Source organism: Agelaius tricolor, unplaced genomic scaffold (assembly GCF_023055355.1).
Source record: "Agelaius tricolor isolate 1412-34295 unplaced genomic scaffold, bAgeTri1.0.p SCAF_2, whole genome shotgun sequence".
Classification (NCBI taxonomy): domain Eukaryota; kingdom Metazoa; phylum Chordata; class Aves; order Passeriformes; family Icteridae; genus Agelaius; species Agelaius tricolor.
The window spans coordinates 64,390,249-64,418,125 of record NW_027269262.1 but is presented as its reverse complement, the minus strand read 5'-3'; the positions used below and the strand labels follow the sequence as shown (position 1 = coordinate 64,418,125).

Below are 27,877 nucleotides of genomic sequence, written 5' to 3'. Positions count from 1 at the left end.
AGAGGCAGATAGGAAAACATGCCCTGAACACTAATTGTGATGAAGAGTTCCATCTCTCAACACCAAAAGACAGGCTCCTATCCATATGGGTGGACACATCAAGACAGATTTCAAGTACATAATGGAGCACTGGTGTAAAGCACATGCACTTAGATAAATATATTAAAACTGAATTAAAATTCAGTTTAGATCTGTCCTTTACTGTCTCCCTGAAAACTTGTCTTCTTCAGGGTACAAATGGAAAAAGGAAACAACAAAAGATGTCTCAAAAGAACGTCAATTGTAAATATTAATAATTTTACAATTGATAATTTTACTTATTTATTTAAATGCATAGATGTTACAAAATAGATCAAAATGATGTACAGTTTCATAGCATTAGAAGTTGAAACAGGGATACAGATTTATATCTCAGGTATAACATATATATAGTGTCATATGACAACACAAAAGAAATGATACATTGGTAAGTTCACTGCAACACGTGTTAGACAACAAGGTTTCTTCTCCAAAAAACCAGAAACAACCCCACCCACACAATTATCAAAAAAACCTGAACAAGAAGAATGAAAATATATAATGAGAGGGGAGGAAAGAGCATTTCACTCTACAACACTGAACACTTTTTTTTACATAGGGTTCAGATTAGAAAGCATAGAAATATATTTATTTTCCAATCCCCAGCATCTTTAAGCCTCAGAAAAATATGTCCTTGTTGCATATGGAAAAAAGCATCTGTAGATGGTTTGCTTCTTAAATGAACGCTGCCTTTAAGCACCATTTCAATTACATTAGAGTGCCCTACATGAAACAAAGCTGTTTAACTCCTAAGGGCTATTGATTCCAACATTACCATTCACTCTTAAGGAAGAATTTTATTACTTTAAATGTCACATCTAAGATACTTCCTGACTTACAGGATGGTCTATTGAAGCTGTAGTTAGTTAGCAGCATGATGAAAAGCCAGTGATTTGAATGACAACTGCTGTTGTGAGCTAAACATATCACCTCAGAGATATTCCCTCTCTTTCCTGCTGGCCAAAATAACCCTAAGTATAATTTATACGCACTTTCAATATGAAAGTGCATGTAAATTTTAAAGAATTTATTAAAGGATTTAAAAGAATTTACAATCTTATTACTCAATGATAACATGCCAAAATCTTCTTCCACTCTGAATTTTGTCTTTTGGCAGAAGAAGATAATGAATTGCAACCATTTCAGTACTGGATTTCTCACAGATCACACTCAGGGGAACTCAACATTCTATCTGTTCCACTGACTTCTGTGAATTTTAAAATGCATTGCCTTTTAATTATTTTCTAACAGAAAATAACTCTGCCCTGAAGGTGAGTTGGGAAATGAAGGCTAAGCAGAAAGAAAGCATTGAAATTACCAATGGTAACCAATCTCATTCATCATTTCTTGAATCAACCAGATACGCTGTTGCCCATCTGTTGAATTAATTAGATGGGTAATTGCTATTTTTTCTTAATTTTTCCAACAATTTTCTATTGAAAGAAAGCAGATGGAGAAGGTTATGGCTATTTCAGGCTTCTATTGATAGAGTTTCAACATTCCTCTTGCAAATTTAAACAAGAAGGTTTGTGCACTTTGAGACCACCAGACCAATTATGTATGATCTGAGAACTGGAGCATACAAATTTTCAATTCTGCAGTTTTAAAAAGCACCACAAAACTTTTTTTTTTGTGCTTGGATTCCAAGACCATCTCATTCTAGAACAGGAAAGCAAGAGCTGTGTCTTAAAAACTTAGCAGTAATGGGCATATTGCAACAGTAATTCGGGCCCTTAGAATTTTACTGGGGATCATCATAGTATAGTATCTGAGTAATAAGGCTTCCCACACCCTGGTTTTTAAGAACTATATCTGACTTAACACTTCTAAAAATTCTTCTGGCATCTGAATAACTCTGTTTTACCTCATACTCCTAAAACTCTCTATGTTAGGTAGTCATCAGATAATAAAACTGTAATTGAATTCTGTACTTACAAATCGTATAAAACTAAGAAATGGTGGAGTTCTGCACTGCACCTCTTTTCTCAAAGGAAACAGACAAAATCATGTGTCTCTAAAATCAAGGCCGAAAACTTTAGATTTGTGTTTGTTTTCAAAAAAATCCCAGAACCTCTTGGATTCCTATGTAATGAGTAGAGGCATTCTCAACCACAAGAGGGCATCCATGCTTGCAACCCGGTCCTCAGGGAGGTTGTATAAACACATATATCTACCACCTGTCATACACCTATCCACCTGCCCACAGACACAGACACGGATATAGACACAGATGTGTTTCTTTCCAGGCAGCCACAGTACTTTTGCTCTGGGTTCCTCTTTCCAAGCCCCATGGTATTTCCCAGTATTAATAGGGGATGGCATATGAAGTCTAATTTTGCTGTTCACAAAGCTCTCATGGAGTCCAATTCTCCATCCTGCAGAAGTTACATTGAAACTCCTCTGGTTTTCCTCTGAGACGTGATCAAACTCACCTCAAATTCAGAGGGAAAAAAATTGATCTCAAAGAATAGATCCCAAGGATAAGTGTGCAAGGTCAAGCCCAGATTTTCTGAAGTCATTTATTTTTCAGAGAGATGATCTGGAATCACTAAACCTTGCTCAGCATCAATCTGAAGTCATGACTCTCAGAGGTCTTACTCTCCCCATAATTTGTTCCACAAGCACTTGCCTGTTGTGAGGAGGGGAGGGTACTGTTTGTTTTGGTTTTGAACTGGAATACATTTTCTTCTCTGATGCACATAAAACTCTTATTAGAGCCTGAAACAGCCATAAAAAGGAACTCTGAAAGCAAATGTGACCTAGAGGCAATTTATATGTTTAGCTGAAAAAGATCTCACAAACACTGGAGTGTATATGGCAATATTTCCACAAAAAATAATCTGTAACTTCAGCACCAGAACACAGAGGTTAGCACCAAAAGGTATCAATGGCTACCCATCACCTTAGATGTTTAAATGAGGCAAAAAAGTCACAAGCAGATATTATTATAAACAGCTGCACTCAATAATTAATTATATCAATTTTGTTATACCATTTTTTACTTTTACACCTCTCACAGTATTTTGACAAAAAATAATTTTTGCCTTATTTTAGCTTGTGCATACTTTTACAATTTTATATTTAGAACAGAAGTCTGAGCTAATTTCTCTGTCTTTAAAGGCACACCCCTCTGCTGAGAAGAAATAAGTACTTCAAGGCCATCAGAATAGCAACTGGAGGTGGTTTGCCTCAGCATGGCCTTGAATTCATCAAACTCAGCATGCATTAGAGCTGCCACAGACATCTGAAGTCTTCTGCATATTTCAGTGCTTTTTTTTGTAGCAGCACTTGGTGTCAGGTAGTCAGTCAGGAAGCACTGGCACTGGCAATCAAAATAGAGCTTTACTGGCATTGTCATTACCTGGCCCAAGAGCAAAAAGACAATAGAAACTGGGGCAATTCAAATAGTCAATACAGAAAGGCCTTCCACTTTAAAGTGGAAATTTCATGTGGCAATCAAATATCTGAAGATTTGTAAACCTCTCTGTTAAATGAAAAATATTCAGCTAATGCTTGAGTGCTTGTGGCTGGTTTTATCAGGAGCTGCTCGTATGAAATAGCTTATTTCCAGATCATATTTTGCTGCTGTCAATTACAGTGTGATTACAATAGTTAATCCCTAGCACCATTATGGGATGTTGTGAAAAAACCTGCATACCTGTTTGTTAAAAGCAAAGTTTTCTATATTCACAGAAAACAAAATATTCCACAAAATCAAGGTATTTGTAGCAACTTAAAAAGTAACAGATACCATAACATATATACCCGTGATAGTAATTTCAGCTGAATTACAGAATTATAAATTAATTTACAATGTCTAGTCCTGTTTGGAAAGTGTACCATACAATATACAAGTTGCAAGTTTCAAAGTGCATAGTCATTTATTGTTAGACCTACTGCTGTAGGTTTCATGGCTTAACCTGAAATTTTTCTTATGCTCTGCTTCCTATTTGTATTTCAAAAATAAAAATACTGAAAATGGCTAGATGCACTGCTTTAACTGTTCTGTCTTTACCTCTCTAGAAGATTTCTTATGCAGAACAAAAATGCATTTTTCACCCGCATCTTTGTCAACAACTGTGCTGGCTGAGGGGCGAGTCACCCACCAAGTAGTTTTGTCTCACTCATTTACTTCAGTGTGTACACAGATCATGCAAAGAGGTTGTCTTTCACTCCCAAAACAGGACTGGCTTTTACTCCGCCAAAGTATTTGACTGATTGAGTACTGTTCAAGTCCAAACTCCTTTGAAAACAAAAGGAAAAATGTTTATACTGTACCTGTTAGGATAAAAGTTAGTAGAATATTACAGTGAGTAATTCTTTTACAACATGGACACATCTAAAGGCAATATGCCTGTCTAGTTCTTGTCCTGTCAGATACAGAAGTGTCACTAACCAGAAATATCTGAAGAGCCACAGATCAGCTGCTGACCTTCTCTGAGGGATCAGAGTACAGATAGATAGAGAGGGGCTGCTACATTCCATACCCTATACAGCCTGTCCCAGATATCCTGCTGGACAAAAAGAATAACTAATGTGAAGAATTCAAATTCTCATCTTTCTTTTTATATCACCAGCATGTTACTTCATATTCTGGTGACAGACAATCTCAAATACCCTAAAAAGACTGAATTAGTGGCTTAAAGACACATACATATGTAGCTCTAGTGAAATTATCCTCTGTTGTTCCACTTGCTCTACTCAGTATTGCTTTTCAAAGTTCATAAATTTCAGAGATCTAAATGTAGCAGTGCAAGTAGACTAAACACTTATATTTAAAGTGGAATACATGCTGCCCTGTAACATAAAGCCAAAATTCAAGGCTATTTCAATGACCTACTAACAGTGGCAGATATTTGATCTCTTCCATTTAATAATCTGATTTTCAAGAAAAGTATCTGTATAATATTTTGGTTTTAATGTCTCTATTAGGCACTCATAAGACATTCAGGTTTTGGCAGAAAGTTTTTGGCAGATTTGGTTTTTAATAATGCACACAGATATTTTCAGTAAACAGTGCAATATATTTTTAATGGACACTGGCAATTGCTTTAGAAATTTGGAATTTTTGTAAAAAATCTACATAAATTTTAAAGATCCCTAAGGTCTTTTATTTAGAAATCTTCCTACCTGTTTTTAGGTCTGATCTCTCCTGATTCTCAACTAAATTTCAGTCAGAGGGAGAACATAAATACTAGTAAACCTATAGAGTAAAAGCCACTATTGATGTCATGTATGGATGTATATTGCTTTGTAGCAATAGATTTCTTCCTGTAAAAGAATGAATATACTCCTGCAAAGCACCATTATAGAACTATGACTGTGTTCACAAACACAGGAAGGTAGAGTCAAGCTGTGCTGTTATACCAGTATTTTTACAGTGAAGTAGCCTTCTTTTTAGATAAGACTTTAGGCATGTGAGTTAACAGCCACTGTATCTTAGTCAGTGTGGTTCCTCATTCTCTTTAATGCTCCTGTCTGCACACAGACATGTGATAGCAGCAGCCATGTGCTGAGCTCTTGAAACACCATAAATGAATTGATGCTGTGCATGAGGTAGGTAATATCCTGCAGTTTCTCTTGCACATATGTTTTCCTCTGCTCAGTGTCCCACTGACATTGCAGGTGAAAGTACAGGTGTAAACAGGAGGAACCATTGGGAGTGTGAGGACAATTTATTCCTTAGCATGTCAAACTCCATTTTTAAAGCACAGTATTAAACAATGGCCCTTCTCTTTCTAGAGTTATTATTTTTAAAAGGAAGTAATATTCTGTCTTCTGGTGTACTTTTCCTATAATCTAATCCTTAGGAAGCTACACTTGCTAAGATTAAAATGAGTTTGTTCTCCTTTATGAAAATGTTAATCTGAAAGAGATAATGTGAGTCTTAAATCCCAAAGTAATAAAACCAAATTATACTGTACTTTGAAAGCTAATTATACAAAAGCATACAAAAAGAAAATATCAGAGTATTATTACAATATCTCTCTATATATAATATGTGCAAAATTCAATACACAAGGTTCTTGTTACTCATCTGTGGGTTTTCTTTAAAATAATGTTAACCTTAACTTATTTAAACCAGTATAAGTAGTTTGATGTTACTCCTGGGAAACAAAGATTGTCAATACAAGAACCTCCATAGCTTGGAGGACAAGCTGAACATGGAACTCCAACTTTATATGGTGCTTCTCCAATCCAATTCCCCCTGAAAAAACAAAATGAAATAGAATGCTTAATAATTTCAGAGTGGAAGAAAAAAAAAATCATCAACCATACATTTTTTGAGTGATTAAAGTTAATGTCTCCATTGATATCCCATAAATGCTCTGTTACTAAAAACATGATATTAGTTTATTGCTGTAGTCTACTGATAAACATTGATCTAGCAATTCCCAAGAAAGAGCAGGAAAATGACCATGTGAATCCAGGCTAGCAATATCCATTCCAACTCCTTTAGTCTCAGTGGTGAAGTCCCAGTCTTCTTGTTTTTGCTACAACCAAGTGATTTTTGGTTCTCTGATCCCATGACAGAGTATTTTTTACTGGGGATCTATAGATATGAAAAATAGCAAAATAAGAAATGGTGCAAGGTTTTCCTTGAGCACGTTTTTCTCTGGCAGTTATTAAAAGCTTGTGCTTGGAAGATGGATAAACAAACTGAGTGAAATCTTACTCTTAGGTTGCACCAACCTAGATTCACATTGTGAAGCTCTGAGGCTGAATTCATGATTAGAGAACAAGGAAAATAAAAAACTATTAAAAGGAACTGGACTGGGGCATTTCCAGAGGTCTCACAGATGCAAATGAGAGGAGAAGTAGAGTGCTTAGTAAATAGAGGTGTGCAATAGACCCAAGGGATAAAGGGGTACAAAGTCTGGAGAGTGATCATATGAAAAGAGGTAACTGAAACATCTAGGAACATCTGAAAAACACATCCAGACTTAAAGGGGTTTATGTGAACCACAGACTTTCAGAGAATCATGTAACACTCATGATGTAGGCAGAAAGTTAAAATTAGATTTTTAGTTAAATGTTATGTCTCACAGAGCAGAGAACTTTCCTTTAGTTTGCATGTGATGTGGAATAGCAGTGAGTAATGCAATTATTTATGAAACATTTTGTCATTCCCCACCTCCCAGCCAGTAACACTGGATCAAAAGCCTTAGTCTGGGTTGTGCCTTGGAAGAAAATAGGAATCTCAAATAATTTGCTCATTCCTACTTCTCTTCCAAATGAGTACAACAGACTAAGTGCTCAGGAAATATATTTAGTCTGATAACAGATATGGAAATTCGGAGTTTGCTCAAAACTGCTTTCTGCTTCATTTTCTATGCAACACGTGGCAGATTTGGTGAGACGGCTGGATAATCTGGGGCCTTTCTAAACTGCAATCATCCTCCTTAACTTAAGGGGGTTTGCACTCATTTCAGAAACATAAATATTTTTCCATGTTACAGCATGGCATCAGTGAAAATTACTGGAGTTCTAAATCCTAAATCTTTGCCAAATTCCAATCTTAGTAACTCAGATTGGGGCTGTAATATTCACTCCCTTCCTCTTTAGAGGAGTTTCTGGTGTGCTGGTTACTCAGAAGGACACAGACTTTATTGAGTAGCAAAGAGACTTCTGTGTCTGCCCAAGGACCCTAAGCCCAATGTCCTCAACTCAATTAAATCTAGAAATACAAAATTAATCCAGTGAAGATCACTCAATATAATTTTTGTGACCCTGCAAGAAGTAGATGGGAAAATCCTGATTCCACTTCCTGTGACTGAAAGGTGTGCTCAATATCACACACAGAGAAAGAGGTTGCACCTTCAAGCTTTGGTTAGCTGTTTGAGAAGCTGTGGGATTTTTAGATTTAGAAAATATAAAATGTCATTAATTCATTGCTAGCTGATACACAAATACTAAATTAGTTTCCAAAAATGCCTAATATATAAATCCATTTTATTCCAATATATGAAAACAAGGTAAGTATTCCAGAAAACTTATAATTTTATTTTTTTTCAAATTAGGATACATAAAAAAATTGTCTTAGAATCTTTGATTTCATCTTGTCCATGTTGTGGAGCTATAAGTCAGATAGAGTCTTTGCTGCCTATTCTTTGTTTCCTCACATTCACTTCTTACCATCCTTTTCCAGTAAATATTAAAGACAAAAGGACAGAGAAATCTCCTTGATTTCCAAAGGTGGTTTTTTCCCCAAGTAAATTTTCTTACAAAATCCTATCTCTTTTTCAGTTGCAAAACCTTTAAAAATTCTTTTTACTCATGTAACAGCTACAGTAATGACATATTCTTGCATATTCTTTACCACAAATGGACCTGTGCCACCAAGAATTTTTATGGAAAACATGCTCAGTTAATCATACTCAGGTTCCTATACAGAACTGTGTCTTTGCCCAATACACAGTCAGAGCAAGCAGCCACTTACCCTGTCTGTGCAGCTTTTGCAACAGTGGTGCAAACCAGACTGCAAATTGAAACTCTCCCAGAGCCACACTGTACTGACTCATTCTGCACCCAAAGGCAAGCTTGGGATGATGTTTAGAAAATGCTGGTAGAAAATTAATTTCTGCATTTCAACCTTACACCGACCTCTGCAAGTTATGGGATATATGGCCACCTATGGGTGTCTGTGAGCTGTATTTTAACAGACCCTTATATGGAAGGCAAGATGAGATAGATTTGCACACATGGAGCTTAGGCTGATGAACTTTATATGAAAGCAATGCTAGCATGGTCATAAGCAAAGGCATCCTGTGGGCAACAACATGCATCAAAGAATGAATTACAAAATGGTTTGGGTTGGAAGGAACCTTACAGACAAATGAGTTCCAAACCCATTGCCACAGGAAGGGAACCTCTCACTAGACCAGGGTGCACAGAACCCCGTCCTGTCTGGTGTTGAATGCTTCCATGGATGGGGAGTCCACAACCTCTCTGGGTAAACTGTTCCAGTGACTCACCACCCTCACAGCAAAGGACTTCTTCCTAATGTCTCATCCAAACCTACCCACCTTAAACTAAGGCCATTCCCTCTTGTCCTATCACTACATGCCCTTGTGAAAAGTCCCTCTCCAGCTTTCTTGTAAGGCCCCTTTAGGTACCAATAGGTTGATACAAGGTCTCTCTGGAGCCTTCTCCTTTCCAGCCCCAACTCTCTCAGCCTGCCTTCATAAATGAGCTATTCTAGCCCTGATCAACTTGGCGGCTCTCCTCTGGACCTACTCAAACAGCTCCATGTATTTCTTGTGCTAACAAAGACAGAATTGGATGCAGCTTTTCAGATGGAGAGCAAAGTAGAGGAAAAGAATCACCTGCTGGGCACACCTCTCTTGATGCAGCCCAGGCTGTGGTTGGGTTTCTGGGCTGCATGAATGCCCTGATAAGTCATATTGATAATATGATATTGATATTGATAAGTCATACTGAGCTTTTCATCTACAAACACCCACAAGTCCTCCTTAGAGCTCTTATCAATTCGTTCTCTAGCCAGCCTGTACCTGTGCTTGGATTAACCCAGTCTAGGTGTGTTTGGCCTTACTGAATTTCATAAGGTTTGCAAAGGCCCACCTGTCAGTAAATCAAGAGCCTGATCTACGGTGGGATTGCTTACCTGAGGAAGTCTAGTCCACCATGCCTATCTATAAAAGAGTGAAGAAGTAAGGAATTCAAAGTAAAGTGAAGTCAGCACAAAGAAGGAAGATAATAATAATAATAATAATAATAATAATAATAATAATAATAATAATAATAATAATAACAGCAATAACATACATTTCCATATGTTCACATGGAAAGCTTGAACAAAAGAGCAGCCCACAGAAAAAGCACAAAGAGAGGCCATGCTGCCGAAAAAGGAGTAAGCAGTCCTAAGAGAGGACCAAAACGTGCACAAAATATAAAAATTAACAAAAATAAAAGAGAGCAACTCACTTTGGGGCATAGTTGCATACCAAGTAAACAGCTCGCCGCCAAACTGATCCCCAGACGTTCATATTGTGGCATGTGTGGATTGCGCAGCCTATACGATTGGAAGTGGCCCAAACCATCTGAATAAATATTTATTATTGGTGAAGTCCAAATTGAAAAGGAATATACATATATATATATTTATAGATACGCACATACATTTATTTGAGAGAGGGGGTATAAATACATCATAGGAAAGTTTAGCTTTGGACGTGAGATTTTGAATAGAGGAAATTTATATAACCTGTGTGTAATGAGTGCACATGGGTCCATAACATCTCATCGGGCACCTAGGGTTGCAATCTTGAGGATAAGGGAAAGCATAATCTTTCACCTCATCATACCATGGTTTTACCAGCTGGAGAATAGATCGATACCTGGAAAGAAAAGAAAGAAAAACATGCCATTTTAGATTTTGCTTCACATCACCAGGGTCACAGTATTAAGCAATTATATTCTTGAGCCAAACGAACACTGGCAGATAGAGATGTATTCTACAGATATAGATGTAGAATACTGGATGACACTTGCATCTATCCAAGATCTGGATTGCTCAAATACTGACAAAATAATTGCTTTGTAGGGTAACTTCTTACCTTCCAGTTCTTACAGACAGGTTCTGGCCCAAAAATCTCAGAAGATAGGAAGGACCATGGTCCCAAATGCAAGTAGCAGCCCAAGCCTCAGCAGATTTGGCAAGAGTTTCATCCCAAACCTGACAAAATAAAGTATCCTTAACAGTAAAACAGAAAAAAAGTATATAATGATCATAGTGCTAGAACAAAAGAAGCAAGTACCTTAACTCACAAATATACTATCATGATACATCAGATCAGGAAATAAGAAGAGAACTGTGGAGCAGCATGTACAGAATCCAGTGGGATTTGCCTTATTGCTGGACAGAATTCCTGCCCATATCATTAGAGAGAGCCAAGTATTCTGATCTCTCTTTTTTTCTGGAAAAGCCCTTCACCAAACAGGCATTCTCCTACCATTTTCCCTTCTATGTTGATGAGATCCATGTGTGGAGAGGAGTGAAATGTTGGCTGGGACTCAGATAGAAAGTGAAGGAGAGAACACAAGGAAGAACAATTCAGCATAGGTATTACATACCCCACAAACCCCCAACACATTTGAAAGAGGACCTCAGAAGTATCTATAGCCAGAGCCAATGCATGTGGCAGCTCTTCATATTTGAGGTCATAAGGTCAAGAAAGGGATTCCACAAAGGCAAAGACTATGGATAGTTTCCAGGTAGAGTATAGATTTCACTACTTTATTCTGCACAGGAACTGGCATTGCTCACTGCCTGATATAAAAAAGATAACAGCTCTGTAAGAACAGACAACTTGACTTCTTAAGTTCTCCAATGTTTGGAACATGACAAGTGAACTTAAACACTGTCTCCTTTATATGCTTTGCCTGCTCAATTACATGCTTGATTTGTAACTCTGCTGTTTTCTCCACAGCAAAACAGGTTTGTCTCAGAAATAATGGAGATACTGGCAACAGAAACTATAGCACCACTGGAACTCCTGATAAAGATATCTCACTGTTACATTACAAGAGCACACAAATCTTAGCATATCTTAATGTTTAAAGGATACCCAAGTAGGCTGTAGATTCTGGAATTACATGTATACTTGGAATACCCTTCTTAGAGTGTTTAGGTGCAGGATAGTTGTAGTGAATTACAAATAGAAAGGCAGAACAGAATGTGGTAATATTGTTTACGTAGACCATCAGTGCTTTTTAAACACAAACACAAACTCACATATCTTGAGTGGTTTGAAATAAAGAGTATGCTCTTAAGGCATGAAATAAGAGGCAAAGTCAGAAATTAACTTAGCAAAAGATAAAGTGGCCCACATCACAAATATTTTCTGTATTATGAGCTAATAATAATTTTAAACACTGAATTCAGTTTTAATTTCACAAACCTGAAGAGTGAAAAGATGGGTCATTGACTAGGACAATAATTCATGCCCTGACTCTAATACTTTGGGAAATTTCTCTCAGTGTGAAGGACAAAATTTAGTAAATGTTATGAAATTGCTAGACCATTGAACCAAGCTTTTGCAAATATGAAGTGGATAAGGTACCTCCTCAATTAAAGAGGAAGAAGCACAATAGAGACCAGTACATTCTCCTTAAAAGAAATCATTTTCCATTCAAGTGGACCCACCTTAGGGATGGTAAAATGGGTGGTGCATAAAGAAGAGAAGGCCTATTTTACACCTGCTCAGAAAAATTCCAGGACGAAGCGAAATCAAATTGCTAGGACAAAAGACAGAAGTGCTAAGAAGAAGCATGCTAAACAGGAATACTCTTCAAGCCAGGGAACTGGCTTCAAGTCTAACTTTGTTAGACTTCAGCCCTGAAAAATTATGGGTGTTTCTTGGAGGAGTTGGAGATAAAAAAATGCAAAACCCAGGATATGCTCTAGGGCCCAAGGTGAAGAAAACTGTGCATAGACATTTCTTCTGCTTTGTATCTCTGCCATTAAGTTTACTAGCTGCATGTGGCCAATATATAAAAACCCCTTTATAACCCCTGTGGTACAGCAGTGGTCCCAAAAAGAGGGCTTAAAGAGTAGGTACAAACATAAAAGACTGTCTGGGGAGTGTGCCTGAGAGGCTGGGGCCACAGCCAGTGTTTGGAGCCTTCCCAGGCCCAGGGGAGCAGAGGAGCTCACGGATCCAGCACATGGGTCCAAACACATCTGCCTGGTGTGCATCCATAAGGGGCTGCTCTGCCAGGACTGTGACACCCTATAAACACCCTCCTTTGCTGGGATTAATCACACTTCTGGCACGAGTGCTCCTGCCAGGAGGCTGAACATGAGGTTTGCGTGCTTGCTCCCAAGTGCCCTGTCTGCACTCCCACAGTAATCTAAACGTGCGCCGTGTTCACACAAAGAGCGCCAACACCCTGACTTCCACCCAGCACATTTTTGTGTACTGAACTGCCTCGCAAAATAGCATGTTAGGTGTTTGAAAAAAATGTGAAGAATTTTCTTCACTGGGTTTTCACTATTAACACTCTCTAAGCAAGGTACAGTCCCTGCCTTGGACAGCAAGGGCATTCCTAGTTCACTTTTTCTTCTCCTCAGCTTCATTTCTGGTTATCAGGAATCATCTGCAACACTGAATTGGTAAAGTTTTGAGGTGTTGTTTCTAACTCAGTTAAAATGTTGTGAGTTTGTCATGTATAGTGCACTCTGCTTTCCATTATGTATTCAGTCTTGATCCCACTCTGGACAGATAAAATTTTTGGCAAACATAAAAAAAATAGAAACAAGGAGAAGGAAAATAACTACTGACTAGGGGATAAGGGGGAGGGGTGCATAAGTAGAATCTTTAAATTTCCTCCATTCCTTTATTAGCAGGCTGGTGAAAAGCCTCTACAGAGTCCCCCACAACTATGTAAATCACTTGTGTTTCATGGGAGAAGTTGATTGCCTCACCTTCCTTATTAACTTCATTTTTTCTGATGAAAAAGTGGTCTCAGTCCTTCTAGGAATAGCTCTAGATGATCACCAGTAGAAGAGAATACATAAGGGAGATCTTATAGAGTCTTTCAGCACCTGAAATGAACCTACAAAAAGGTTCTGGAAAAGAGACCTATTGCACTGGGGTCAAGTGATAGGACAAGAGAGTGTGGCTTAAAGCTGAAGGGGCTAGGTTTAGATTGGATATTAGGAAGAAATTCTTTGGTGTGAGGCTGGTGAGGCAATGAAACAGGTTGCCCAGAGAAGTTGTAGATGCCCCATCCCTGGAAGTGTTCAAAGCTGGATGGAACTGTGAGCAAACTAGTCTAGCTCCTGCTCATGGCAGAAGGGTTGTAACTGGATGATCTTTAAGATTCTGTCCAACCCAAACCATTCTATGCTTCTATAAAAAGGCAAAGAATTAATAAAGGCTGAAAGTGAAAAATATTATCTCATTGTGAACCAAACTATTATAAAAGACTGACATTAGTCCACCCTTTCAAAAAAAGTCTGATCCTGAGTCCACAGTTGTACTAACTTTTATCAGAGTTCAGACCCCCTGTTTTGGGCATGTAAGAGAACAGAGCAAAGACATTTTGATTTTAAAGCCATGTGGTTTCATTATGTGTACATAGATAAATAGCATACCAAGAAATGCAAATATATCCTAGAAAGAGAAACTGAAGTAACTTGAAAGTTAGAGGGACAGTTTCTGTACAAGGAGAAATTAAAAAGCTCAAGCTAATTAGCAAAGAATTTAAAAGAAACTGAGTGGTAAACAAAATTACAAACTGAAATATGGGCAATGCAGTGCTCCTATTAAACACATCCGATAAAGCTGCCTGACATGAACACAAAATTGCAAAAAAGAAAAAGGAAAAATATTTCCATACTCAGTGGGTTAAGATCTAAGAAGGTGACTCATCCTGAAATGCTCATCACGCAAACTCCCAGTGCCAAAATATGATCATCCACTCCCTGGGGACAGCTAATCTTCATTTGCTAGGTTGCAAGTAGTGAGGAAGAAGTCACATTCTATCCAGTATAAAGATGCCCCCCAAACTCCAGATCACTGATTTAGTCCAGCATGGAAACCTTCCCACTTCTCAACCGGGTCTAACTGAGCCACAATAGAGTTAAAGCCTGTCACCACGCTGCCACCAACAACTTGAAATGAACATCCTTTGGCCAATTTATTTTTCTTTCTTGAGCCAAAGATTATTTTCCTAGAAAGCTCTCTGACTGTGCTCTCTGTACTGCTCCCTGCAAAACAACACTTCCAAACAACATCTCAAGGAACAGGACACTGTTTCTACATGGGGAGTTTCAACATCTGAGACCACTTCATGAGGCAGGTCTGGAGTGTTCTCTGCACTCACACAGCATGTGATTGCTAAGAGTTAAGAGTAAAATCTTAGCACTAATAAAGTCAGCAGGAATTTTGCCAGTGAGCCAGAATTTCATCCTAGATTTTGCTTGTTTCCCTCTGTAAACGAATAGTAAAATATTTAATCCCCACAATGTGTAATAAGCAATAGAGTGTAAAATAAAGTCTCTTTCATATTGAATGAAATTTCTTGAAACCCAAAAAGTGGGCTTCCTTCACCAAGGAAAGCCTTTTAATATTGTGGGTCACAGTTGCTTTTTTATAGCTGTTTCTATAGCTGTTTCTCAGTTGTTAGATAATTTCCATGTAAAAAGGGTGAAGTTGTCCTTTTGTGCTTGGTTGGAAATGGAGGTCTTGGTCCTGGAACAACTATGTTCTTATGTATTAAAACAATGGTGAAGCTGAATAAACATTCTGGTGATGAAAAAGAAACAAAACAACTACAATATTCCAATGATCTGTCCACAACATTTGTTGAAAAATAATTGGCTGTTCCCTTCCTACTTTGATACCTATGGTTTAATTTGAGGAATTGTGTACATAACAATTTTTAACTATAACCTGTACTTAGAAACATGTTTCTGCTCATTTTCATTGCAGGCAGAATTGTAGTCCTCAATCATTTAAATGGAGCAACTTTTTCTTGACATTCTGCTCAAGAAATGTCTTAGGAGACAAACCCAATCACTCAAATGACAATGACTTCCCCTCATCTCTGCAAGTAGTCTGAAATTATTATTAATGGCAACAGATAGCAAAAATTTGTGATCTAAATGCAAAGGGAACAGAATACACAACCATACACTGTATTTATTATGTTCCCATTCTGTGTGGTTATCTGTGGGTAAACTGGATGTTTACAGAACCACTTAAATTTACAGCCCTCATTGTCACAAAGAAAATATGAAAAAAATCTGGTAAGTAGCCGTGCTCCTTCCCTCAAAGTGGACAGATTGTGAGATAGAAGATGTGGGCTAATTGTGGAGTCCATAAAGATATGTTTTTACCTGGTAGCCTAAGGACTGTGCTAATGATCATTGTAAAACACTCAACCAATCCAAACCTGTGTTTTAATTCTTCTTTTGCCATCATGATCTTTAATCTTTCCCAGCACATTTTTTTTGCCAGTAACTGGAAGCCCTCCTAACTTGCAAAAGAGCACAAGAGAACCTCAGCAGAGCATTGTTCTGGCTATTAAACACCAGCAGCAGCCCTCAGTGCCTCACTGTTCGTGTTTGGTCTGTTTGTTGTGGGTTTTTTTTAAATGACATATCAGCTAAGATAATACTATGCATATTTCCCAATGGTAAAACAAGTACTTTAAGCAAAACATACCCACCCTGGCCACTCATTACCTTCCTGGGAGTTCCCTGAGTCAGGGCTGCTGCCCATAGTGCCAGGACAGCTGTGGTGCGACCAGACCCACAGCTGGCTGCCATCAACTGTACAACTGAAGTGACAAACACTGGGTAGAGATGTGAACACAGATCCAGAGCAAACAGGTGAAGTTCACTGTTTTAACCACTCCCTTCTGCAACAGCTTCTTTACACAAGTGCAGCTACATGAAGAGATGGCAAATGAAATACTGGGATATGCAATTTGAAGGGGGCTGCATGGCAACACTGCTACATTTTGAAGCAATAAAAAGTGACAATTTTTTTCCCAGTCTTGGCATCTTGTTTTTCATTTATATATGTTTACTGTGGATTCATATTAGTGATATTCAGATTATTTCACACAAACAGATCTACAGCGACTCAGGCATCTCAGAAAGACGGCCAGTATGACCTTCTTTTAGCAATAATCAGTTAAAAAATAGCCTTTCCACCTCAAACATATTGTTTTACTCTCCAGTACCCCCTGCTTCTCTTTGTTTGCCTAGCTGAAGATCAAAAGCTCTTACTTCCAGAATGGCAGCAATTGAGAAAGAAGAAAACCTTGACTCAAGCAATTTCTTCTTGTGATAAAAAACACTGTGAAGCCAAGGGATGAAATCCAACATGTCCAGTCCATCTGTGCAGCTGCATTCCACAGCTGCTTGTGCAAGTCCCAGAGTGGATTAGCAGATGTAGGCTGCTACCCTCCAGCACACAGGTCCTGTCCTCACGGGTCACTCAGCCTTGCACCGCTCGCACTCACGCGTGCGGCGCCCGTGTTAAATCCCACAGCAGCGCACAGGGTACACAGGAGTCCTCTGCTCCCCTTCTCTTTCATATGGTCAGACATGCAGCATTTTCAAGTTTAGAAACTTTCTGTAGGACCTCCCACCACGTCCACTACCCCAAATCTGGCAGAAAGCTTAATAAAACAACCCAACAGCCCTTCTGCCTGCATGCTTTCACAGCAGAATGACTGACAGAGTCTCATCTTCTTGCTCCCACTTTTTTCAATACATACTGTGTGATGAAAACATATGAGCTCATTGGAACTTACACAGAGATGTGGCAAAACTTATATATTTATTTAGGCTCTGAGATCATTTGGACTTTAGGCTCTCTCTCTCTAAGAATGTTTTGGTTTTTTTTATCTCAACAGCCACCTGTTAGAAACTTTTGTATGTATATTGTAATTGGTGCCTACCACACATGCAGGTACTTTCTCACGTGCATTAGGTAATAATTAAAAAGTTTACACAGAAAATTTCCAGTCTACCCTCTAGAGAAAAAATATCTGGATGGGAATTACAGCAACATATGTCATTCTTCTGCAAATAAACGGAGGCTTAATACAACAAGCTACTTGTCCAACAATCCACTGCAACTCAAAGTAAAACTGTGCAATGTTTTATAGCAAATTTACTCTCATATATGCAAACCTCCAAACATCTGAGTCACACTTCTGAAGGACTCAATAGTAGAAGGTCTGGCTCAATCCAGGCATCACCAGACATATTCCCAAGAAATCTCACTGCCAGAAATACTTTTCTTATGAAAATTCAAGCCTGTGTTTTACATAGAAGCTTATATTCCTGAGTGTCTACATGGTGCAAACACAAAGGGCTATAATTTGTAGATTTACCGCTGTTACTAGTCAATTTTTTTTCTTCTAAATGTTGTTTGAACTTCCTTTCATGTTTGGCATCAGGTTTTCAGACAATAAGAAATAAAGAAAATTAGTATGCTGTCAGATTTAATAACAATAAGCTTCTCTGATATGCTATTATTTGTTTAGCTTTTGGAAAAGTTAAATATCACAGCTATATATCTTAAAATATTCAGTGCTTTTCTAACCTACTGCAAGGACTATTTTGATTGGCAACAGCTTATCTTAGAAGTGGTAACAAAAAGGACCAAACTCAAGCTCCGTGTCACCCTGACAATTGGTCAGAAGTCTGAAAAGGAGCGTGTCTGACCTCTATCATTTTAAATATGATCAGAACAAATTGTATTTTCTTAGAAACACAAGATGTGAATGAAAATTTATTTATTTTGTGATGTTTCATTTCTCTTACATACCGGAAAAAAATATACATTCTGCTTTTCTTTTTTATTAACCACTGAAGCTTTCCATCAAAAGGAAAAATGTTCTTAATTTCTTTAAAAATTCACAAAGAAAATATTTACTATTTTCTAAGTAGCTCTAGCTGAAAGGTATGACAGCATGACTTAAAAGAAAACACATAGAAGCTTCCTCTTTTGCAGAACAAAGAATAAGAACAATAGTTCTTTATTCTCAGAAAAAGAAAGCTCAATTTAAGATTCTTTCTCTTGATACAGATAAACAGATATCACTGACAGATAGATAGATGCACAAAGCCAGTTAAATCTCAGTTTCATTTAAATAGACCTCAAACCCCATCCCAGGGAACTTGCAGATGCATTCATACATGGAGGAGCCTGAGCTGAAGGTTCTGTGCACAAAAAGCAAGCAAGGGGCTATCCTGGGGCTTCCATCTGTTGCTGCCTCTAGGATACACATTTTCACAGACCTGTGATAGACTATATATCTTTTCAGGTAGAGAAAGAGGACAAAAACGTTGAGAGGTTTAAGGTTACTATCATCTCCATTCATGTATGAAACAAAATATTGTGTACTTTGGATCAAGATTCTTGTGAAAAATGCCCTGTCTCTGTTTTTAGCCAAGAAGTTCAAGAGGTGCTACATTTAATAATAAAGGAATGTCGAATTCCAAGGCCCCTGGGCAGGCTGCTTTTCTATCTGAGACTTTACTAAGTTGTTTTTTGTTTGTTTAAACTCCTAGAAGGCTTTCTGCTAATACTAAATTTAAATAATGTAAATATTCTTTTCTAAAACACCATCAAGATGGATGTTTTAAAATTGTTATCCATAAAAATTGGAACAGAGTTCTAGTACCAAAGCAAGTTTAACACAGCCACTCTTTTCCACAAAATTTTATCAACAACAGCATTTTTGGGAAGTTCTTCAGATTTTTCAAGGAGTGCTTTCTAGGAAGGGTCTTTTCCATTCAACTCTTGAAAAGGTCTTTTATCATTCACTCTGAACATAACAAATGGCTTTTGTACTTCTTATCAGTAACATCCACTTGGATTTGACCCTAGATGAACACCAGTTACTGAGACTGAACAGGCTTTTCTAGTTTTCTGTCAATGAAACTGCAGAAAAAATGGGCCACACCCTACATGTCAGTGATAGCCAAGCAGTTCAGTGCTGCATTACTGACAGTGGTGCTCTAGGAAATACGTAAGCGGCTGAACTCACCTGTGAGGCAAAAGAGAGCTAGGTAAGTCTATTATGCCAAAATCAGCAGAAAGTAAGCTCCATTTACTCCTGCTTTCTCTCTGTCAGCTGCCATGTGGTGCCTCCACTGCAGAAAAAGGCTGAGTTGCTGTTGCTGTGCAACAACTGCTTCCTTTCCAAGCTGTGATGCAGACAGACACCATTAACTGTAACCATGTGAACCACATCAGTTCCCTCCATATTATTTTAATTATCTGAGAGATCACTATTCCAGAATTCATTTGCCTATGATCTCCAGATATTCCTGGTGCTGGGTTATAGCACTAGGGAGAAGGGACATTAATTGGCTAAACAGAAAATCGAGTGGTGGGAGGCAGAAACCGGAACCAGTGAACACATTCCACCATTGTACCCCTTTCTCATTTGTTCTTACCTCACTTGTGAATTCCCAGCATAGAGCAAGCTAAAAGCCATGGCAGACTGGGACAGGAGGCCCACACTGGAGAACCTCCAAGCATCTTGAGCTCTCATCTGCCTGAAGACTGAGGTGGACTACACTTGCATTTATTTTGTGCTCTAGCATGATGAAAAGCATATCAAGAACTTTGCACCCTGACTTGTCATCTAGTTACTTTATTTCAAACTTCACTATGTATACAGGATTTAAGAGAACAGGGCTACTGAATGGAAAAGTATGCTGCCAGTAACGTCTACAGTAAATTCTTCATTGCATTATGGCAGTTAGACATGCACAGTTAAAATGATGGGCCTAATCTTCTTTGACATCCAAGGGTCTTGTTCACTAATTTAACTAAGGAACTGTAAATGGAGTGCAACTGTAATTTGATCCAATATGCAGAAGTATTTTAATGACATGCACATGCAAATTGAGGAAAGATAATTTCATCTTAATGCCAAGAAAACTGTCAGTAAATATGTAAAGGGTAATTTTTTGAAATTAAAAAGGACAGAAATTCTATTGGCAGTTTAAAAATGCATAGAGAGATTAATTATCTGAGCTTTAGAGGGAAATATTTAAGTTAGACATTTGGAAATAATTTCTATTCTTAAGGTAAAATATTTGCCAAGAAATGTGACTGAGACAGCATCACTATATGTGTTCAAGAGTAGACAAGATGAAAACCATATGTATGTAATGCAGAAGGAAGTCCTCCAACAGGCCAGGGATAAAGTACATGGATTAAGAGACTCCATCCAACTCATTAGACATAAATCTTGAAGGAACTAGCCCTGCAATCCTTACTCACAGACATGTATGATTTCAGTGGGACCATGTAAATAAGCCAGGGCAAATGACTCAAGAACAAAATGTCCTTAAAGATTTAGAATGGTCTGTAAGAAACCACAATGAAAACAGTAAAAAAAAAAAAAAATAGGTAAACAGGTTGAGAAGTTTATTTATGAGAAATGCTATTGAATTGGAGAGAAAACCTAACTCACTCTTTCCATGTCCATACAAAAGGCTTTTGGTATTAAGCAGAACTTTGGAAAACTTGAAGTAGGTTTGTTGGGGTTTTTCTGACTTTGTCTTACCTATCACTTACTGCATATTCACAGAATATTTTCAAGATCACCTTGACAGCAAAAGAATTTTATCAAGACTTTCAAACTTAGAAGTGAAATAATAAGGAAGTTATCTGCATTTGTGAGCACTAACTGGGTTATACCTTTCTTCTCTGACCTGACTTTGGAGTTACCTGCAAATTTTCTGGGACAGGAAGTATCCAAATACATTACCTTGGCAAAGAGAGTCATTCCTGGGCCACACAGAACGTACATATTTCCAGCATGACACACGTGGACTCCTTCACAGGACTACAGGAGCTTCTTTTTGAACACAACTACTTTTCTTCTACAACAATAGGTCGTTTCCTTTGTTTAGTCTATTATGGTCTTTTATGTGGATTAACTAGAAATTAATATGCTGAAATTCTCTGTTCTCTTCCAGTTCCTGAGCCATCAGCTCATGAGAAACACGAAATAACTCCTGGGTAGCTAAACTAACTCATTTCAGGCTAGCCTGGAAATCTTTTACTACTTTGAGTTCTACAAAGTGAGTCAAAGTGACAAAATTTAACCAGGGGCAGACTTTCCCAAATATAAAAGTGCAGTTACTGAACAAAAAAGAACTGAAACTCTGTCTGAACATCTTTGGTACATAAGAAAGCTCGAGTTTTTCTAGAGCACTTCTTGCGCTTAAAATCTTCAGCCAGCATTCCACAAACATTTTTTTGAGTACGCAATCCTGCCCCCTCTATTATAATTCAGACATGCTACTGCCAGTCCACTAATAACTATGTTGATCCATACCGGGCTCAGGACTCATTCTTGCAGAGCCAGCAATGAAACTACTCATGACTGGCCTTTGCTATGGCTCTTCAACAACTTATTCAGATCATCTTAGAGAACTCTTAAATCAAACAGATTTTACCATTTTGCATGGGAATGCCATGGAGGATGGTGCTCAGTGCTCATCAAGGCCCACTTATATAAGTTACTGCTTCTGCATGCAAAGCTTTAAAGAGCATGTCTGTACATAAGCACCTGCTTGAACAGCTTTTGCACAAACACAGTGATATGGGATACAACAAAGACCATACAGACTTTCAAGAAACTGGCCTCAAGTGGGAATGACTGTAGGTAAAAATAACTTCTGATCCTCATAGGAACAGATATTTCATGAATGAATGTTTTGGAAGCCTAAAGATAGTGCCAATGCACATTAAAAGACTTTTTATGAGACTCAAATTTCAGTTTGCAATATCTTGAAAATATTTACTGGCCTACCAAGTAGCTGAGATGTTCCAGAAAGGTAACACTGGTCTCTATAATACAGAATTAGCATTCAGAAAAAGGGATTTCTTCATTCACATGCTTCCAGTGGAACTACAGATGTTCATACTTTTCACACTAGACAGCTGCTGGCAACTCTACACCTCACTTTTTCTGAATCATGAATTTTATGGAATCTTTCTGCTTTCTCCACAAAAAATATGTAAAGACAAGATGATTTTCACCCTTTGTCAGGCCAGATGTATGGTGTCATCTTTCTTTCTGCAGGTATGCCCTCAGCTTTTAAAGCACAAGCAAAGACTTTCTCAGGATGAGGAAGAAAAAGGTCCAAATTTAAAAAAAGACTCACTAATTCTGAATTACAGTCCTGGAAGTTCTTGCTTTCTTTCCTTTTCTTTCACATATACGCTGCCTAGATTTGTACCTGTAGAAAAACTTCTAGTTGAAGGCATCAGTACCTCCACAACCAGAACCAAAAGGAAGACTACTTTAAAATCTAACACATTGGGTGCCAATGTCCCAACAGAAAGACTTACCAAAGTGTAATTGGCACAAGACACACCAGTTTCTTTCCCTGGGGACTGATACAATGCCTCCCCAGCTGTCTGCTTTCATGGGGGGCTGCATGCAACAACACTCAGACCCATGTCTTCCAAAGAGAACTAGAACACTTCCCAGCACTGCTTATCTGAACTTCCCCTGCCTAACCCACGTGCATTTAAAGCTGTTCTTCAAGACCTCTTATCCAAAGTCCTACAGTACATAAGCCTTCAAGACAGTAAGGGCAGAGAAAATAACACCCAAGGGGTCTGAAGTATCTGTAACTGCACTGAACATGTGAAAAACAGACACTATCAGGGAGAGAACAGAATGTGTCAAGTAGAAAAGCCCCAAAAAAGGTTGGGTGTGGAGAACTGGAATCAGAAGAACCAAACCATGCAACCAAATCCTGAAGGGGTTTTATTTCCACCAGGGAGGTGGAAATAAAAGCAAATGGAACTGCACAGAAGTGAGAATATGATACAGTAATTAATGAGAAGAACCGCTCCTAAAAGAATTAGGAAAAAACAAACAAAACACAATTTACTATGACAGTGAACATAGACAAGATGAAAAAATATATTTTTCTAGTGCTTCAAAACTGCTTAGTTTTTCTGTGTTTCAACACACTTAAAAAGATTTCCACAATCTACTGCATCTGTAAGCAATTCCAGCTCTCTAACATGTGACATCCGTTTTAGTCATTGTTAGGGAAAATGGGATAGGCCATTTTCTTCACTACTCCAGAACTTTTCCATAATATTCAGGAAAGGAACACACACTCTGTAAGGTTCTTTCAAGCACAAATGCACGTTGTCTGTTGTTAATGATAATGTGTTTGTTGTCTTATTTATGAAAATAAGTATTGAGAAACATAACATGTTTTTTTATATAGCAGCAGCAACTTCATATCCCTGTAAGACACAACAGCTGCTGCACCACACACTGAAATTATTCAGAGACCAAAGAATGGACAAAGCAAACTCAGTTACTGATAATGGTGTTTCCAGTCTCAGTATGGCTTACAGCACCCTGTCATTTCCCAGGCCTCCCTACCAAAATCCTTCTGCAGTCAGAGAGGTAAGAAGTCCCACAGATGGTGCCATGACCACAATGCAGATGGCAGAGCACACCATGTGTGATCCTGCTCACTGAGCAGTTTTTGCTTTGTATGGGATGCACACAGAACTTTGACAATTTTAAAAGAGAATTGGTGGCAGAGGGGTGGCTGCCATTTGGGGATTCAAGCTCAAGTTGCACTCTGGTTCATTACCTACATAGCTTGAGGTGCTGATCTGAATTCTCCAGCATGAAGTCACAAAGTACTTTCAGACTGGAAAACCAAATGTAAAAGAAAGCCTTCAGTCCTTGCACTTGAGGCTACTGTTGGGGCTGATGCTGCCAGGAACACAGGTACATCCTATGGCTGGTTGCTACTGGCAAAAGCAATAGTAAGAAAGGCAAGGAAAAGAACAGGAAAAGAACAGCTGTAAAGAGCATGACTTCAATCTTAATTTTGTATCTATGTTGCAGCAAAGCTGCAGCAGAATACCCACCAATATAGATAAAATCTTGGCATTTTATGTATATGAGTTCAATAAAATCCGGGAAGCTTGCTTTCTATTTACAAGGGTTCCTTACTGAACAGGCTAAGAACACTGGCACTTACAAAACCCTTGGGAATAGGAGAGGGTGCTGGCTTCACTTAAGCAAACTGCAGGAGCACATTTCTAAAACACACAAGCCAAGGAAGGGTATGGTAGGCTGCCATTCCCTTAGACATTACAACAAAGTTTATTTACACAGAATCAAAGGAAACATCAGTGGAGAGCACTGCAATGAAAGTGATGACTGAGCTTGACTTCTGACCACTGGCTTTTCCGTCTCTGACCTTTCCACTTAACCAGACTTCAAACTCAGCCTATGGTCTTCATCCTGCAATATTCTGAGAGCACTCAGCATTCTGAGATGCTTCTGGGATATGCTGAACAGATTATATGACGAAATAAATCCAGATTTAGGTAACATCTGTGATAGAAACATGTCCAAATTGTTAGTCATTAGCTGCTACAAAGGAGGAGCTGTTATTACTGATATCCCCTTTTTATGTCAAGTTGATGGTGTCCTATTTCTCAAACCTATTAACTGTCTGCTGTCATATGAGAAACTGTGTCTTTAAGCATTTATTATGGTGCTGACACAACTTGTTTGTACTTTCAAAACACTGTGAATACCTCAATTACAATGTAAAAAAAATCATTGGACAACCTATGTTTAATATTAGAAGCCGACATTATGCATGTATGCAAAGTTGGAACACAAAGTAGCAAACACTGCTTCAGCCAGTAGTGCTAAAGCAGTGTGAGATCACAGAGAATGTGTAACTTCTACCATACCTGCAGGGACAGAAATTTTCTATAAGTATTTTCCAATAAGGAGAAAATGTGCCTGCCACATACTTTTTTTGAGCACATTGAAATCCTACATACTAGAAAAACCTTAAAAAGCAGCATTGCATTTGATGGAAAGATAAAGGTATTAGGTGAACACAGAAAACATGCAGTAAGAAAAACACATGAAGAGGAGACAGATGAATTACTTTGCAAACAGTCTTACATATTGCTTCCATACATAATATGTGTGAAATAAGAAAGGTTCATTGTGTGTCTTTTTGCCCACATCGGGGCAATGACTTTCAGTGTACTCCACAAAAACTATGGGGCTAATGATCAGCACCTTTAACACTTTGGGTTGCATGTGATCACACACTATTTTCAGGCCAACAAGCAGTTAACTCACCACTTCACTTATTTCATTGGGACTACACATGGAAATGAAAATTGAACAGGGCAAGTAAGAGGTTCAGAGTTCAGTATTCAGCTTTTGCTTGCTGAAGTTAATGCAGTTGAAAAACATAAGGACAGAACATTTTAGTAAGCAATAATAGATTTTTAAAAATTTATTTAGTTAACTAAACCATTACAATTTGTTTAAGAAAATCAGATCACTGATTTACAGTTTGTTTTACTCTGAAATAAACAGTTCACTTACCATGTATTCCATGTTGGAAGCAGGTGGGAAGACTTTGCCTCTGACTTGATTATGATAATCAAGAATGGCAATCATGTCATTCTGGGAAATGTAGCGCTTCCGCCTGGCTTTGGGAATTTTTGCAGAGTCCAGATGAGCTGCCAAAGCTGTCTTGATGTCAGTGAAATTATTGTCTGACAGGAATAGGTCAGTGGAGTTGGGTAACACTAATGCACTTGTTTCACAGAGAATGGAAAATAAGAGAGAACAACTGATTGCAGCAATTACTGTCATTTTGGGGCCAAAGGAGACAGATAGGCCACAGAGGTACTCTGCTTTAAGTCACGGGAGCAGAAAGCAAATCTGTAGAAGAGAAGATACCAAAGATGTGATTCTGTACATCTGTGTAGCAAGACAGTGAACAAGCAGGCTGTGACCAGAAAAATCATTCTGTCAGCTCAATCATAAAAACAAACCAGGCAGAACACGTGTTGGTGAGCAATTTTCAATAACTGTATTAAGTGATGATGGTCTTACTACAACACACCAGATGAAGTATCCTTCTGAAGTACATGGTCAGAGCTGGTAGTATTCCTGAAATAGTGACAGTGCTATCACACCCAATCAGTCCATAAACCACACTACAGATCTTAAATAGGGAGACTGCAAGAAACCTCACATCATGTTTTCTGCTAAAAATTAAAAATACATCCTAGGCTATGCCTACCCCATAGGCATGGAGTGTTTTGACACAATGTGGCAGAGATAAACCAGTAGGCAAAACAAAACACATACAACATGAAAGCAGGACATCTTAGAAATTGCATTCAAATCTTAAGTTCACCAAGTGTAACGAGCATTGATAAAACTGCATGCAAAGCAAACTTATGGAACTGAATGGCTTACCTCTGGATAATACCAAGAAAAAAAGAACAGAGTCTATTGTTCTCCCAGTATATATAGCACTCTCCTATGTGATGATATGAACCTTTGTGAAGAAGTGTCTCTTATTACAACCCCCCAGAGAACAAAACCGTGCTGGTTGTGAAGCCTCTGGCCAGAGGAGCTGCTGACAGCCTTTATATGTTTCAGCCTGTGCGAGCCAGCGCGGGCAGTGTCGCGGCGGGTCCCGCTCAGCCGGGGCGGGCGGGAGGGGCCGTGCGAGCACACGGCAGCCATTGGGTGGCACCCGGAGGGTGGGTGCTGGGGGGACTCGGTCACACCCCCGCCTGATGCAGCACAAAGGGGAGGCTGCAAGACTCTCTCTCTCTCTCTACTCGGCGTTTCCTACCTTTTTTTTTCCCTCCGCGGCTGATTTTTTTTCCTCATTTCCCAAGCATCATGCTGGCTCGGGAAGCGCTGTTTCTCGCAGCTCCACGAGCCCCCACGGCGCAGCGTGGAGCGCAGAGTTTGCAAACCTGAGTTTGTTGTCCCGGTCCCAGGAATCGGAACCGTGCACCGCCGTGTCCCGGGCCCCGCCGGGCAGCCCGGGCGAGCGGCCCCGCTCCATCCATGGCCGGCACGGCTGCTGCCTGAGGGCCGGGCCCCCTCCGCTCGACCCCTTCTCCTCCTCCCTCGCCCTCTGCCCTCCGAGGCACGGGCAGAGCTCCGGGCGGCCGTGGCTGTCCCAAAGCTGTTACCTGAACGTCTGCCAGTGGGAAGCTACGGGAGCGGCAGGACCGAAAGCTCCCGGCAGTGCCAGGGAGACATCTGTTTCCCATTAGCTAGCCTATAGCTGGAATTCTTTAAGCACAGAATGGTCCAGCCACTCACACGGCAGAGCTGAGGGCATAACACTGAGGCCATGACGAAAGCGAGCAGAGAAGCAGCAGCAGCCAGCAATTGTGTACTGGGGCAGCGTTTGGGAGCTACACAATGTCAGGCTGCCGCCCCATCA

General features: G+C 39.0%; 1 protein-coding gene across 1 annotated transcript; it reads right to left on the bottom strand.

The window, feature by feature from the left end:
- Positions 1-308: 308 nt before the first annotated feature.
- On the bottom strand, positions 309-27,630 carry PI15 (peptidase inhibitor 15). The gene is made up of 6 exons (XM_071421244.1): positions 26,887-27,630; positions 26,002-26,343; positions 10,656-10,774; positions 10,304-10,436; positions 10,024-10,139; positions 309-6,286 (listed from the first exon to the last, which is right to left on the bottom strand). The coding sequence occupies exons 2-6, from the start codon at positions 26,272-26,274 to the stop codon at positions 6,151-6,153; spliced, it is 777 nt and encodes a 258-aa protein (XP_071277345.1). The 5' UTR covers positions 26,275-26,343; positions 26,887-27,630; the 3' UTR covers positions 309-6,150.
- Positions 27,631-27,877: the final 247 nt, after the last annotated feature.